This window comes from Lissotriton helveticus, chromosome 12 (genome assembly GCF_964261635.1).
Source record: "Lissotriton helveticus chromosome 12, aLisHel1.1, whole genome shotgun sequence".
NCBI classification, from domain to species: Eukaryota; Metazoa; Chordata; class Amphibia; order Caudata; family Salamandridae; genus Lissotriton; species Lissotriton helveticus.
Window position 1 is genome coordinate 801255939 of NC_136073.1, and position 15749 is coordinate 801271687.

Genomic DNA, 15749 nt, shown 5'->3' on the forward strand with positions numbered 1-15749 from the left:
GTCGTAAAGTCGACCAGCGGCGACCCGGATCCGGCAGGGGCCTGCGGCGTTGGGACTGAAGTCGCCGACGGCGCCGGGGCCGAAGCACCCGGCCCGCTAGGACTCCCAGTCGGGGCTGCGGGACCGGGAGGCGCTTCCGCGGGACCCGACGGAGGAGGGAGGGACCTCATGGCCATGAGGAAGGCCTCGATCTCCTCCGGCGTCGCGTTCAGCCCAGGGCCCGGCGGGTGTGGAGCTGGCTGCGGCGCCTGCGGCTCCAGCGGAGCCGGTGTCGCCCGAACCCCCGGCCGCATCGCACGAGCGTCAGGGCGAGTCGGAAGAGCGATGTTGTCTCTTCGACTTCTTGTGCCTCTTACCTGAGGACTTGGAGCCCGACGAATGGTGTCGACTCGTCGAGCTTCGATGACTGTGGCCCCGCGACTGGTCCCTCGACCCCCTCCTGGACCGGGACCTCGAACGGCGCGGGGCCGACTGCCGGAGCTCGAGGCACTTACGGGACCGCTCCCGCCTAGCCTTCAACGTCAAAGCCCGGCAGTCGGGGCACGACCGGTCATCATGGTCGACCCCAAGGCAATACAGACACCGGCGATGGGGATCGGTGACCGACATCAGTCGGTTGCAGCTGGAACAGTGCTTGAAACCGGGCATCCCTACCGACACCGTAGAGTCGAAACGACTCGAGAAGAGATCAAAAAAGTTTAGTCAAAAAATGACTAAGGTACTGCTTTCACCGGACCTGCGCTTGCTGGCGAGGAAAAAAGAAGAACTGACGTCAGCGCGCAAAGGCGGCATCTAAGTACTCCGACGACGTCATCCCAGCGCCAACGACGGACGCGGAGCCGCAGACGAAGCCTACTGACGTGCAAGGGTACTGCTACGCATAATTTTCCGGATCCAGTCTGACGCCTGGGGGTAATTCTAAGGTAAGGAATCTAACTAACGTGTTTCTTTCAGATAATATAATAATAATCCACATTTGTAAAGTGCACAATCACCCGTAAGGGTCTCTAGGCGCTGGGGGACGGCGGGAAGATTAAGCAAGCTATTGCCCAGAGTCACATGGTGTTGGGCTAATCTGCCGCTGGTGCCGGGGATCGAACCGTGATCCCCAAATTCCAGAGTCAGTCGCCCTAGCCGCGGCGCCACACCTCTTAGTAAAATAGTGCATGTGAGAGAGGGGACGTATTTGAGTAAAGCTAACATTTTCAGCATACTCGAGTGGCCACGGAGAAGTGCTTTGTGAATTGGGAAGGTAGAGGTACATGATGTAACTTTAGGAAAGCTGCGTATTAAAACATGCAGTTTGCAGCAAGATGTACCTGTTTTTCCGGCTCCCTGTTCAAAGGGCATACTTTCAAACACAGCGAGGGATAGCATGGGGGTGTCACTTACCAGCTGCATGCTGCAGAGGAAGACAAGCGCGCACCAGGCGCTGCAAAACCCCATGGCTCATCCCGGGAGGTGCAGCCAGGCGCCAGGTGAAAAAGCTTAAAGTGAAAGCGCGTGGTGGGAGTGTTCGAAAGTGAAGCTGTGCGCGTGCCCATCTGCTGTCGGGGCAAGCTGATAGAGACGCCGTGAGCTCGAGCGCGCAAAAGTGAAAGCCCTCGGTGGGAGCGCTCGAAAGTGAAGAGACGGCCTGCGCGTGCCCATCTGCTGTCCGGGGGCAAGCTGATAGAGACGCCGTGAGCGTGCACATCGGCTGTCCCCCTTTGCCCACCAAACCGTCGACAATAGGTCTCGCCAAGGCGAGCACCGCATGAGCTGTGTCGCTAGGCGAGACCTAAAAATGATATTACACGCTATGCTGGTGTGCTGATTTCTTCAATTTTGACACCCTAAATATCAGAAGTCCAAAATGTAACATTCCAAGGAGTCTCAATATGTAAATGGTGTTCACTGAGGTATTGGTGCGGTTTCTCTGAGTGGGCACTTGATCATCAAGCAAGGTCCAAAACAGGCCCATGGTATTGGATAGTATTTCTCTATGCTCTTCTGCGAGCAGGACCTCTGAAAAATAGTCCCATTGACTCATAGGACTTCACAAGGCTTGTGGAGATCTTGATTCCGCCTTTGGTGGTGTCATTAATCTTGACATGGTTGGTTGAAACTGATATAATGCTGAGGAACCCATTTTCAAGCCGACAGTATGTCACTGGACAGAGACTGATACCTCATCCATCTGTTCCCTGTTTCCCTGGTGTACTGCTGTCAACTCGCCTATCGGAATTAGCACAAGAAAGGCTTCCAGAGCAAGTTGGACAGATATGAATTCCATCAGTTTTGAATACAAGCTTATTTCTGTGGGAGAGACAAAACCAGTGTTGAAGGTCCTCCTTAATTTTGCAGGGACACGTCGTAACAATAAGATCTGTGTTTTTACCACCATTGTAATGATTTCTTTGATTTAGGTAATATTTTTTAGCAGAGCATTGCTATGTAGATAACTCCTGAGTTTTAACATTATTATCAATTAGTGGTACTCAGTAATGGTGACATAAACATGGGATTTGTTAGCCATTAAACATAAAATGCAATCTTTCTACTTGTTTATAATAGTTTGACTTACATATTTCTTCTGCAAAGCATCGTAGCATCCAAGCATCCTGAAACAACCAATAGTATTTTACCTGGTATAAGAATGTTTGTCTAAGTTATTCTCAATCAAATCACTTCCTTACTAACATAATGCATGTTAGCAAGCTAACACAGTAATTTATAAGCAAGTATGCATGAAATTAAGTACAATACAAATATTTGAAAGTACTCATCCATATAAGGAACAAACTAATATTACTGAACATTTAATTTATAGCATATCTTAAAAGGAAAGGATACCTACATTTAATTCTATTTCTACATCAAAGGAATCTTCATAAAAGTCATACACAGAAGTATGCTACTGCCTGCATGCACACAACAATTCTGCAGTTCATACACCTTAAGTTAAATGGTACATCTGTGGCCTTTCATCAAACAGCTGCCACATTTATCCAACCATTTTTCAAATGTTCCACTTACAACAAGCAACGTACACCAATCCACACTACAGCCTGAAACTACAATTTTGCTGATGAGGGAAAATGAGACAAAACAAGTACACAATGGAGAGAAGCACAGGTAGCGATCATTGACAGGCTGAAAAAACTGATCCTTTATGAATACACAGGATTCCAAATCTCATAATGCCTTGTACTGACAGTTACTCCATTGATCCTTGGAAGAATACCATGGAACCCAGCAACATTTGAACTTCCAATGACTTTAAAAAGTAACCTGTGACGTAGATGAAATAGTTACTTAACTTTAATAAGAATCTTCCTGGGAATAATCTATCTGCAGATTCCTCATCTTTTGCATAACCCCAGGTGCCAGACTGCTTCTGAAAACTTTTGTTACAGCTCTCCACTGGCAAGTGGCGCTAGCTCTGTGTTAGCACACAAAGCAGTGAGGTGTCAAATCACTGTAGCAAAACAGTGCCATCTCGGCACACTAACATGAGTTCCTCTGACTTTTTTCATCTGAACCCTTAGAAGCAGAGCTGAGGATTAGCAAAAGATCAAATGTGGATGTGCAGTGTAAAAATCTATGCTGGATCTTTATTTGTATCAGAAACTATGACCCTCCTTCAGAATGAGGAAGTGGCCGGATCAGAGAGGAGTCTGCAAGAATAGTTTCCAGCAAAAAGATTGTTACTGAACTCAAGAAGGGCAATTTTACTTACCTCTAATTCCAGCTCTGCATTGTTATAATTCTGTATCAAATGTTGAATATCCCCACACACTGGGGGAAATATTCTAAGTTTATGACTATCAATGAGGATTCAAGGATGCAGAAGGAAATGTTACTTACTTGTAATTGTAGTTCTGCATTGCTGGAATCCTCAATGAAGTCGGTGGGGTTTCTGGGGCAGAAATCAAGATGGCTAGAACAGATATGGAGGAAACAAAATCTAGAGGATGATAAAGTGGTATACAAAAAATCCATTTGAGATTATAAAAGGGCAATTTTCAAAGAAAGCAACCTATTACTCTCAGATTGTAGAAAGCTCGAAAAACACAACGAAAGAGCTATTTGAAGTCATCAACAATTGTAGCCACCCAATGCAAAGCTGAACCATTCGTCGCCTCAGGAGATGTGCAATGAATTAGCTGATTTCTTTCAAGAAAAAAATCAAAGATATCTATTAAGTACCCTATGTAGTACGCCACACGGCGGGAATCTGGCAGCGATTTGTAGAAAAAATCTTGAAACGGGCCCCCTTTCATAGAGAGATGCCGCTGTGGATATTAGCCCCAGTGTTGCTGATGGAGAAAAGTGTGTCCTTCCGGGAGTGGAGGGATGGAGGCTGTGAGACTTTGGCAGACCTTTATCCGGATGACTCCTTCGTATCCTTTGAGAGAGCCACTGAGGCATTTGGCCTAAGCAGGGGACAGTTTCTACACTATAGGGGACTCCAGGAGCCCCTGTTGGGCACTACTGTTTGGACCTCAAGAGGTTACACTTGGGGACCTTGATGTTAAGGGGTTGCGAATAGTTCAGGCACTACAGTTACCGGCTTTCCAAAACACTTAAGTACTGGTCTGGCGCCCAACACATGTAATTCCCGCAGACCGCAATGGGGACGCTTAACAAATACAAACTGTGCACCTGGAATGTCCGGGGTATGGGGTCAATACATAAGAGGCACAGGATTTTAGCACAGCTCAACAGGAGGAACGTAATGATAGCCTGCCTCCAGGAAACCCACCTGAACAGTGCAGAGGGTACAAAACTCCTTAAGAAATGGAAGAGACAGCTGTTTGCTACCTCTTACTCTGTATTCTCTAGAGGGGCGGCGGTATGGATCAGGAACTCAGTACCGTTTAAGTTGTTGGAGGAGAGGTTGGACAAAAACGGCAGATATGCATTTGTGTACGGGTTGCTGGATGGCTCCCCCGTGGTAATTGGTAGTGTTTATGCCCCGAACACGGGCCAATCAGACTTTCTGACTGTAATAAATGGGGTTTTGGCGGATTGGATTGATTACCGTTGGATTATAAGCGGGGACTTCAATGCAGTGTTGGACGTTTCTATAGACAGATCGCACCCACCTATGCACAACACTGAGAGCAGAAGGCAGGCAGAAGCGCTTGCGAGGTGGTCGGAGGGGTGGGACTTGGTGGATGCTTGGCGCTGCAAACATCTGAGGAATAGGGAATACACACTCTACTCCCCACCCCATAGACTGCACATCAGAATTGATCACGTCTTCTGTACTACACCACCACTTGGGGCAATAGAACTAGCGGAGCATATGGGCAAGACTCTTTCGGATCACAATCCGGTAGAGGTTACACTACAGTGGGGGAAGGCCCGACACCTATCCCGACATGGCGAATCCAGCCGGAGCTGCTGGAGGACCCGGTATTCCGAACATCCATAGCTGACGCAATCACGAATTATTTTCACTCAAATGCAGGCACAGCGAGCTCAAGACAAATAGAGTGGGACGCCTTCAAGGTGTACATCAGAGGGGAAGCAATGAGCACTAAAGTGGGCATGAGACATATTGTGATGGACAGGCTTCGAGACATAGAGGGGCGTCTGGCACTGCTTGAAAACGAAGCTGCAGGTACGAACATACCCTTTACACCACTACAGCAGGCGCACATACAGCACGCTGAATTGCTGGAAGAGCTGAGGGTGCTGGACTATAGAGAATACACGAGCAGACAGCATGCGCAGGCGGAGAGGTCGGGACCCCTACTAGCCCGGATGGTTCGGGACGACCCGGTACCGGTGCCTATTATGGAGGTTCTTGATAAAGAGGGAGCACATGTTGAGACACAACTAGACATTATTAATGCCTTCAGGGATTATTATGCAACACTGTATGGCCCACATCCACCACTATCTGAACCAGAATTTGAAGAGTTCATGGAGGGGCTAAATATACTGAGGCTTAAGGAACAACAGAGTAAAGAACTAGCGCGCCCTATCTCCATTGCGGAGATACGTCAGGCCATGACTGCACTCCCACGTACTAAAACCCCTGGGACAGATGGCCTACGGGGCCTATATTGATTTGCTAGCCCCACGTTTACAGGTAATGTATCAGGAAGCACTGAAGTCGGGGGGTCTACCACAAGGATTAGTTACTTACCTGTAATCCTAGTTCTCTTCCAGGGGTATACTCATTAAAGTCATAAGCACTGAATTATCTCCGCCCATGAGCGGGAACCCGGAACACATAACAATATACATATATATGTGTAAATATATCAAAAAGTACATAGTACTAAACTAATTATACACATATACATGTATACTAACCATAATATGCTGATAAAGCCAACATTACACACGTTCTGAAGCATGAAAATATGCTGTATATAAATGCAATAAACAGGCATGAGCCCAAAATGCATTTCATAACCATGAAAAAACTTTTATTTTCATCAAAGAACCTGTTGTGAACAGTTATTAGCCTAAAAGGCTGCATATGAAAAATTGTCTGTGTACAGAAAATCAGACTGGCACCCTGCCTTTAAGGCCCCAGAGAATCTGCACACTTTGCCTTTAAGGCCTCTAGGAGAACTCTGTTCCCATCATGCACCACAGGTGACAGTTAGGTCAGTTCTTTTGTACGGTACAGTAAACTATTAGCAGGAATCTGCACTTAAAAACTTCATAATACATATTGAAAAAATGCTACTGCTCGCCCGGGGAGGCGGGAGGGTGGTTATGACTTTAATGAGTATACCCCTGGAAGAGAACTAGGATTACAGGTAAGTAACTAATCCTTCTCTTCCAGGGGATACTCATTAATAGTCATAAGCACTCAATAGAGTAGCAAGCTCATACCCACTAGAAGCGGGCGAACAGATAAATGCATAGCTGCACTTTTAAAAATACAGTGTTTAACTAGAAACAGCAAACAAATTTCTGAGTGATGCTTGTCCCACTTGTGCATCAGTCTGCGCATCAGAATCCAAGCAGTAATGGCATGTAAACGTATGCACTGAACGCCAAGTAGCTGCTTTACATATCTCTGACATAGCCACATTCCTAAGGAGAGCTGTGGTAGAAGCTTTCCCTCTCGTAGAATGAGCCCTAGGTCTACCTGATAAAGACTTGTGGGCTAGCTGATAAGCCAGTAAGATACATGACACTATCCATCTAGAAATGAATCTCTTGGATGCTGCCAAACCAGTATTTGTAGGACCATAGATCACAAACAAACGGTCCGTGTGTCTCAACGACTTCGTTTTATCTAAGTAAAATTTCAAAACCCTCTTTAGATCTAATGAATGCAAAGTCCGCTCAGCCGGACTCGAAGGGTTTGGAAAGAAAGTAGGCAATGTTATGGATTGGTTAATATGAAAATCCGACACCACCTTAGGCAGAAAAGCAGGATGAGTCCTGAGCACCACTCGGTTTCCATGAAAAACTATGTACGGTTCCTTGCAACACAGAGCCTGAATTTCGCTCACTCTACGAGCAGAAGTGATGGCCACCAGGAATGCTACTTTCCAAGATAAGTGTTGCAAAGACGCTTTATGTATGGGCTCAAAGGGTGGACCCATCAACTTAGTCAACACCACATTAAGCTCCCAAGGTGGAGAAGGAGACCTGACTGGAGGAAACACCTTCCTTAACCCCTCTAGAAAATCCTTCACCACAGGCATCCGAAAAAACGATATCTGTGTTGGCGATTTTCTATAAGCAGTTATTGCAGCAAGATGGACTTTGATAGAACTAAACTGCAAACCAGACTCAGCAAGGTAAAGAAGATAAGGCAAGATCACCTGTTCTTGACCATGAATAGGGTCAAGACCTTTACTCTGACACCAAAGGTAAAAGCGTTTCCACTTAAATCCGTAGGATTGTCTTGTAGAAGGCCGCTTTGCCTCCTTAAGAATGTTCATACATTCCGGATTCAGCTGTAAATGCCCGTACTGGATGACTTCAGGAGCCATGCTGCCAAGCGCAGGGAGGGCAGATTGGGATGAAACACTCGCCCCTCCTGTTTGGACAGAAGATCCGGGCGACAAGGCAATCTCCTGTGTGGCCTGATTGACAACTGGAGGAGATCTGGGAACCACCACTGGCGTGGCCACTCCGGGCAAATCAGTATCATTCTGGAGTCGGTCTTGTACATCCGGTTGATCACTGCTGGTATCAACGGTGTCGGTGGAAAGGCGTACAGCAAATTTTGACACCAGTCTATCAAAAGGGCATTCCCTTGAGACCCTTTCTGGGAGAACCTGGACGCGAAGACGGGGCATTTTGTGTTTGCCGCGTCTGCGAACAGATCGATGTCTGGTGTTCCCCAAGCCTGGAAAATGCTGTGCGCGACGTCTTTGTTGAGAACCCAGTCGTGCGCTTCGACGAAGTCTCTGCTGAGGCCGTCCGCCTCTGAGTTGAGACTCCCTGGTAGGTGAACTGCTGTTATGGACAGGTTTCGTGCAAGTAACCAATGCCAGATGGTCTGGGCTTCTATGGACAGAGTCCTGGATCTGGTACCCCCCTGCTTGTTTAGGTAATACATGGTAGTTGTATTGTCTGTTTGCACCAGGAGGGACCGAGTCTGTAGAGATGGAGCCAGGGACTTGAGAGCAAGATGGACCGCTCTGAGTTCGAGTAGATTGATGTGATATCCTTTCTCGAAGTCTGACCATAGCCCTTGTACCTGTAGAGGGCCCATATGTGCCCCCCAACCTTGGAGAGAGGCATCTGTAATTAGAGTCTGCGTTGGTGGGTCCTGGTGAAAAGGAACTCCCTTCATTAAGTGTGCCTTCTTCATCCACCACCGAATGGAATCTCTTGCCGACTGTTGGAGATGAATTCGATCCTCCCAGCATCCCGTCCTCTGTTTCCGCTGGTCTTCCAGACACTGCTGCAGAGGACGCATCTGCAAACGTGCGTTTGGCACGACGAATATGCACGATGCCATGGACCCCAGGAGAGAGGATACTTGCCGAACTGTCGGACGTGCATACTGGAGGAGAAGCACGCACTTCGCCTTGATAGATGACCATCTCTCCTCCGAAGGACACACGTTTTCTTTTTCTGTGTCCAGTTGTGCACCCAGGTAGTGGATCTTCTGGGTGGGATTCATTATGGACTTCTTGTAGTTGACTTGCAGACCCAACTTACACATGAGTTGGAGGCATATCGATAGATGCTCTTCTAGTAGCGATGGGGATGAACTCTTCAGAAGCCAGTCGTCTAAGTACGGATATATGAAAATCCGTCTCTTTCGAAGACAAGCCGCAACTACCGCCATACATTTTGAAAATGTTCTGGGAGCTGATCTCAGGCCAAAAGGGAGTACTGAGTACTGGTAGCGATGGGGATGAACTCTTCAGAAGCCAGTCGTCTAAGTACGGATATATGAAAATCCGTCTCTTTCGAAGACAAGCCGCAACTACCGCCATACATTTTGAAAATGTTCTGGGAGCTGATCTCAGGCCAAAAGGGAGTACTGAGTACTGGTAATGATGAGCCCCTACTTGGAACCTGAGGAACTTGCGTTGTTTTCTGGATACCGGAATATGAAAGTAAGCATCTTTCAGATCGATGGAGCACATCCAATCCCCTTGGTGTAATTGAGGGAAGATCTGATGAAGAGCCAGCATTCGAAATCTCTCCTTCCGAATGAATTTGTTCAATCGTCTCAAATCCAGAATGGGTCTGAACTCCGTAGCTGGACTTTTTTTCTTTACGAGAAAAAATCGAGAGTACAGGCCTTGACATCTTTGCTGAGATGGTACTGGTTCTATGGCGTTCTTCTTCAGAAGGACGTTCGCTTCCTGATGCAATCGCTTTATATTCCACTGAACCATCTTTAGAGGACGTATGACAGGAGGTGGCTTCTTGAATCTCAAAAGGTACCCGCTCTGAATGATACTCAGCACCCATCTGTCCTTTGTGATCTGCTTCCACTCGTCCAGATACCACACAATACTTCCTCCAACCGGAGTGGCACACGGTTGTGGAGGAAGCATCCGTTCATTGTTTTTGAGGCTGCTTGGTAGCAGATGATTGCTGCCTGCTTCCATTGCCTCTGCCTCGTCCAGGTCGCCGCTGTTGGAATTGCGACCTCTGTTGATTCTGGCCTTGATTTTGCGAGGACCAATTCGTCTGTTGGCCCCTCTGCTGAAAAGATCTTTTGTCAAAGGGACGAAAATTACCCCGACGTCTAAATTCTTTTTTCTTTTCAAGACCGACGGCCTTCAGAGTGTCCAACTCCACTTTCATTTTAGACATTTCGTCGTCGGCGTGAGATCCAAACAGAGTCGAACCATTAAAAGGTAAATTTACCATTTTCCTCTGAGCCTCCGGCTTTAGCCCCGTAAGGCGAAGCCAAGCCGTACGTCTAGCACAAACACCATGTGCATAACCATGAGCTGACAGATCCGCCGCATCAGCAGCCGCACTAATACTCTGGTTAGCCACCAATCCTCCTTCTTCCACTATTTCCAGGAAGTCTTTCTGATCCTCCTTAGGGAGTTTATCTGCAAAACGAGCCACTGAGTCCCAGAGCAGACGATCATAGCGGCCCAATAAGGCTGACGCACTGGCCACTCTCATGACCGAACCTGAGGTGTTGCACATTCTTCTCCCCAAGGAATCAATACTCTTACTATCCTTTTCAGGTGGAGCAGAAGAGGTAGATGCTGCAGAATGTGCTTTTCTGACTGCCGCCACAATAAGTGAATCTGGAGGAGGGTCAGAACGCAAAAACAAATGATCTTCTGCTGGAGCCCTGTACTTCTTTGCAATCCTAGAAGGACCTGAACCCACTGTGGCCGGAGTTAAGAATGTTCTCATTGCTGGTTCTATCAACCCGGGCACTAATGGCAGAAGAGGCCTACCAGTCGTCTTGTGATGCAGGGTTTCAAAGATGACTGACGTTGCTATTTGGGGAACTGCCATCTTGATCTTGAACTTATTCGCCCCACGACACAACACATCATTAAATGTGCCCAAATCATCCACTGGAGACACTCTGGACGGAGGAGCAGATGAAATAGTGGGCGAATAGTCTCTATATGAAGATCTTAAAGAAGACTTAGATGACGTAGAAGATGGTGAAGGAGTTCTACTCCACCTAGGAGTTGCCGATCGCTGCCTCCTTCGTTCCCTTGAACGTGATTTCTCTCTCACTAAGGACCTCGAGCGTGACCTTCGATGAAGCTCCGTCTGAGGGACCGGAGCCCTCATCCCCATCAGTCCGGCATCTGGACGCATCTTCCAATGTCTCAGGCTTTCCAGCCACCTCGGTGACAAGTTAATAGGCCGCCCTACACGCTCAGGTGAAGCCTCAGGTGACACCTGCACAATATTCAGTCCTGTGGAAGACTTGGAGGCTCTGGAAACTACACTGTGCTCAGAAACCAATGAGCCAGATGGAGTCCGTTGTCTGGGCACCAATTGTCTGTCATCCGACACCTGCCCTGAGGTTGAGCCCGAATGAGCCACCACAGAAGAGTCCTGGTGCACTATCTCTTGCTCCACCGCAGACCTGTCGTCTTGCTGGTCTCGCGGAGAAGACATATGTTCTGGACTGATGTCTGACCTCGACAAAGACCTAATTGAGGTCCGAGAGGCCGGTCTTGATAGTCTTGACGCCGACCTGTGTTCAGGTGGGGGAGACCTAGACACTCCATGCTTCGAGCCCGAAGCAAGCTTCGACATCGACTTATGTCGCGATGGAGACCTTGATCTTCTCTTTTTAGGTCTCGACATCGAATCCTTTGACGCCGTCCTTTCTCTCAACGTCGACCTCTTCTTCGACGACGACGTAAGTCTCTCTTTTGACCTCGGTCTATCCTTCGACGTCGACACTTTCTTCGACGTCGAAACACCATCCTTCGACGTCGACACACCATCCTTCGACGTCGGGCGCCTCTCTTCCCTCGACGTCGATTTCTCACGAGTCTTCGACGTCGAACGTGGCGCCCCCGACGTCGTCTTTACCGCAACCGACACCAGATGTCTCGACGTCGAGAAGGATTTCGATGGCGAATGTCGAGACGCTGAACCTTGCCTCACCGGCGAAGTTCTCGACGTCGACGGAGCCCTCTTCGACGCTGACAATGCTGACGGCGATCTGGATCTCGACGTCGACCGCACCTTTTTTGACGGCGACGCTCCCTGGAGTCGATTTTTCTTAGTTCTACCTTCTGGAGACGCCGATCTTCGACGTTTAGGATAAGAAGATGGCTTAGCAGATGATAATAAGCCCTTGGAACTCTTCTCACCACGGTTTTCTCTCTCCAGAAGGCCCAGCAACTTCATTTTCTCTCTTTCTCTTAAAGTTCTACTAGAAAGGTTGAGGCAGTGATAACAATCTTCCACCTTATGAGAAGCTGGAAGACACACCACACAAACAGACTGTGGATCCGTTTTTGACATTTTCTTCCCACAGGAAGGACATTTGTAAAAATAAAGGTGGCATTCTGACTAAGAAATCACCAACAGTTAGTCAGAACAATATATTAAACACCACCAAAACAATCTTTTGCCAAAAAAAGGTAAGAAAAACCAACTTCTGACAGAAAAATACTACAAATGAGCAGAGCTCAAGTTCCAGGTTCCTCACAGAACAAGCCGGAAAAAAGAACTGACCTAACTGTCACCTGTGGTGCATGATGGGAACAGAGTTCTCCTAGAGGCCTTAAAGGCAAAGTGTGCAGATTCTCTGGGGCCTTAAAGGCAGGGTGCCAGTCTGATTTTCTGCACACAGACAATTTTTCATATGCAGCCTTTTAGGCTAATAACTGTTTACAACAGGTTCTTTGATGAAAATAAAAGTTTTTTCATGGTTATGAAATGCATTTTGGGCTCATGCCTGTTTATTGCATTTATATACAGCATATTTTCATGCTTCAGAACGTGTGTAATGTTGGCTTTATTAGCCTATGTATATATGTTAGGCTGCATATTATGGTTATTATACATGTATATGTGTATAATTAGTTTAGTACTATGTACTTTTTGATATATTTACACATATATATGTATATTGTTAAGTGTTCCGGGTTCCCGCTCATGGGCGGAGATAATTCAGTGCTTATGACTATTAATGAGTATCCCCTGGAAGAGAAACGACGTTGCAGGCCCTAATAGTCTCAATGTTGAAGCCGGGAAGGAACGGCATGCACCTTGCAAACTATAGGCCCCTGTCATTGCTCAACACGGATTTTAAGATTTTGAGTAAAATTCTTGCGGCGAGACTGGCTCAGTATATCCCACAACTGATTCACCCTGACCAATGTGGCTTTGTGCCCGGCAGGAGTACGGCTATGAACCTGCGGAGGCTTAGCCAACTCATGCTAGGCGAGCGGGTACAGTCCGGTACGGAGGGCTGTATCTCTCTGGATTTGAGGCAGGCATTTGACTCCCTTAGATGGGATATGCTAGCGACGTTCCGGAAATTTGGTATTCCACCCGAGTTCATCACATGGGTCCGGTTACTCTATACCCGACCGGCGGCCCGGGTCCGTACAAACAGATGCATTTCAGAATCGTTGGACATAGCGAAAGGGACGAGGCAGGGATGTCCGCTGTCTCCGCTATTGTTTATTCTAGCACTAGAGCCACTGCTATGCAAACTCCGCAACTCGGCACAACATAGAGGCATCCGTAGGGCTGGGACAAGTCACGTTGTATCGGCATATGCGGATGATATCATTCTTTACCTGCATGACTTAAGAGGAGATCTGCATCCCATACCTGCACTATTTGAAAGCTTTAGGGCACTGTCGGGTCTCACCATTAATCAGAGTAAATCATACGGGTTCTGTTTCGCCGCCTCTGGAGCGAACACCCAACTGCCCTTCGAGCCACACGCCTTCCAGATGGCAGAGACAACGTTCCGCTACCTGGGCATCCAAGTGTACAGGGAGGAGAGGGACATGATAGACGGGAACCTGGGTAGGGCAATATCGACACTGAAGTCGCAAATACAGTTCTGGACTGCGTTGCCACTGTCAGTGGCGGGCAGAGTGGCCATCTCTAAAATGGTGGTCCTACCCCGCCTTATTTATTATTTTACAAGCTTGCCATTCAGGGTACCGGCCTCATTGTTAACGAGGTTAAATACTTTGCTAACGGAACTGGTGTGGGGCACGGGGAGGCGACGAATTAGCCTAGCGAAGCTGCAGCTTCCCACGTCGGCGGGTGGAATGGGGGTCCCGGACATGCGGGCGTACAGCTACGCTTGTCAACTACAGTGGCTGGCGTACTGGTTGGCGGGCCGCAATTTACATGAAATTGACATGTCAGAGGTGGAATGGAATAAAGGAAAGGTTCATACTTTGTTGCTGCCGAGGGCGGAGGTGCCAGATGCAGCACCCCCACTGCTGAAACTAGCGATCGCCCATTGGAAGAAAGCAGTGAGGTACACCTCGTCTGCGACTTCCTATGCACCTACGATACCGCTTCTGGGACTCCCCCTAAGATCGGGAACGCTATCAAGCAGGGCACTCACCGCGTGGCATGAGGCAGGGGTGTCGCATTATAGGGGACTTCTTCGCAGAGGGTTGTGTTATGTCCTTTGACGACTTTAGAAACATGCACCACACCCCAAGGGGGACGTTTTAAACGCATGCAAAGATATGCCGTTATATAGAACTGACCTGGGCGCCACAGGGGGAGGAACCTGATACGAACCCGCTCCTGACAATGCAATATCTGATGGCCGCTGGCAGTCACCTGACTAAGTGGCTCACGAGTGGCATTAGAGAAGGGAGAGCGATAACATTACGACCGTTACAAGATAGGTGGGAGGAAGATCTGGGGAGACCACTCAGGGACAAGCAATGGGAGAGGATTCTTAAATTCCCGAAGGCAGTGTCGAAAAACCCCAAATTTAAATTTATACAGCTTATGCTATTACATAGAGCGTACCTGACACCGCATCGCTTACACGCCATGTTTCCCAACACAGCTGACACGTGCCCCGCTGTGGAGTGGAGGCTGCGCGCTTGCTACATATGATGTGGGATTGCCAAAAACTAGGATATTATTGGAAGTCGGTGCAGGATACTTTAACTAAGCTGGCCCCCTCCAAGCCCCACGCAGCATGGGAATATGTCATACTGGGATTGGGACCAGCGGAACGTAAGAAGAGTGTGACCACACGTTTCATTGGCCTGGCACTGCTACTTGCTAAACGCACCATCACAATGAAGTGGAAATCCGCTAGACCACCAGACCCGGAAGTATAGAGGGCGGAGATGATACGATGGGGGAAGGCTGAAGGCGCGACATTGCAGCGCGAGGAACGCAAGGGACTTAGGAAAAACCTGATATCTTTGGAGTGGAACACACTGCTGGGGTCCTTTGAGTCCGGGGAAGGATACACATCTGATGACTCGATGACTGCCACTTAAGATGTGATGTGCCCTGATGGTTGAGAGTGACGCGCAGTTTAGAAGGCACTGCCTCATGTCTAGGGGGGCATATGTAGTTCTAGGTACACAGTGTGACGATCTTACTAGCAGGGACTTCAATGTGGCTCCCAGGGCGGATGCGATAAACACACAATGTATGCTGACCGTTATGGGATAGACCAGGTTTTCTTTTTGATTTATTTACGAATGTTTGGAGTGCAGGAATTAGAAGTGCCGGAAGGGGGGAGGTACGGGGAGGGGGGGATGTTCGTAGGGTTGTTCAAATTAAAGAGAAAATGTTATATCCTCATATGATACAGATATGTACAAGGAATGTGAATTACTTGTGACAAAATGCAATGAGAT

General features: G+C 48.0%; 1 protein-coding gene across 9 annotated transcripts in view; it reads right to left on the reverse strand.

The window, feature by feature from the left end:
- The window catches only part of HORMAD1 (HORMA domain containing 1), a 920105-nt gene that overhangs the window by 704865 nt on the left and 199491 nt on the right, over positions 1–15749 (reverse strand). For 8 of the 9 annotated variants that reach the window (XM_078670957.1, XM_078670959.1, XM_078670955.1 and 5 more), the window contains one exon: positions 2567–2603. The exons of the other annotated variant lie outside the window; for it this stretch is intronic. In XM_078670957.1, coding sequence (XP_078527083.1) covers positions 2567–2603 — 37 coding nt within the window. The remainder of the gene's footprint in view (positions 1–2566; positions 2604–15749) is intronic. 9 annotated transcript variants of the gene reach the window in all.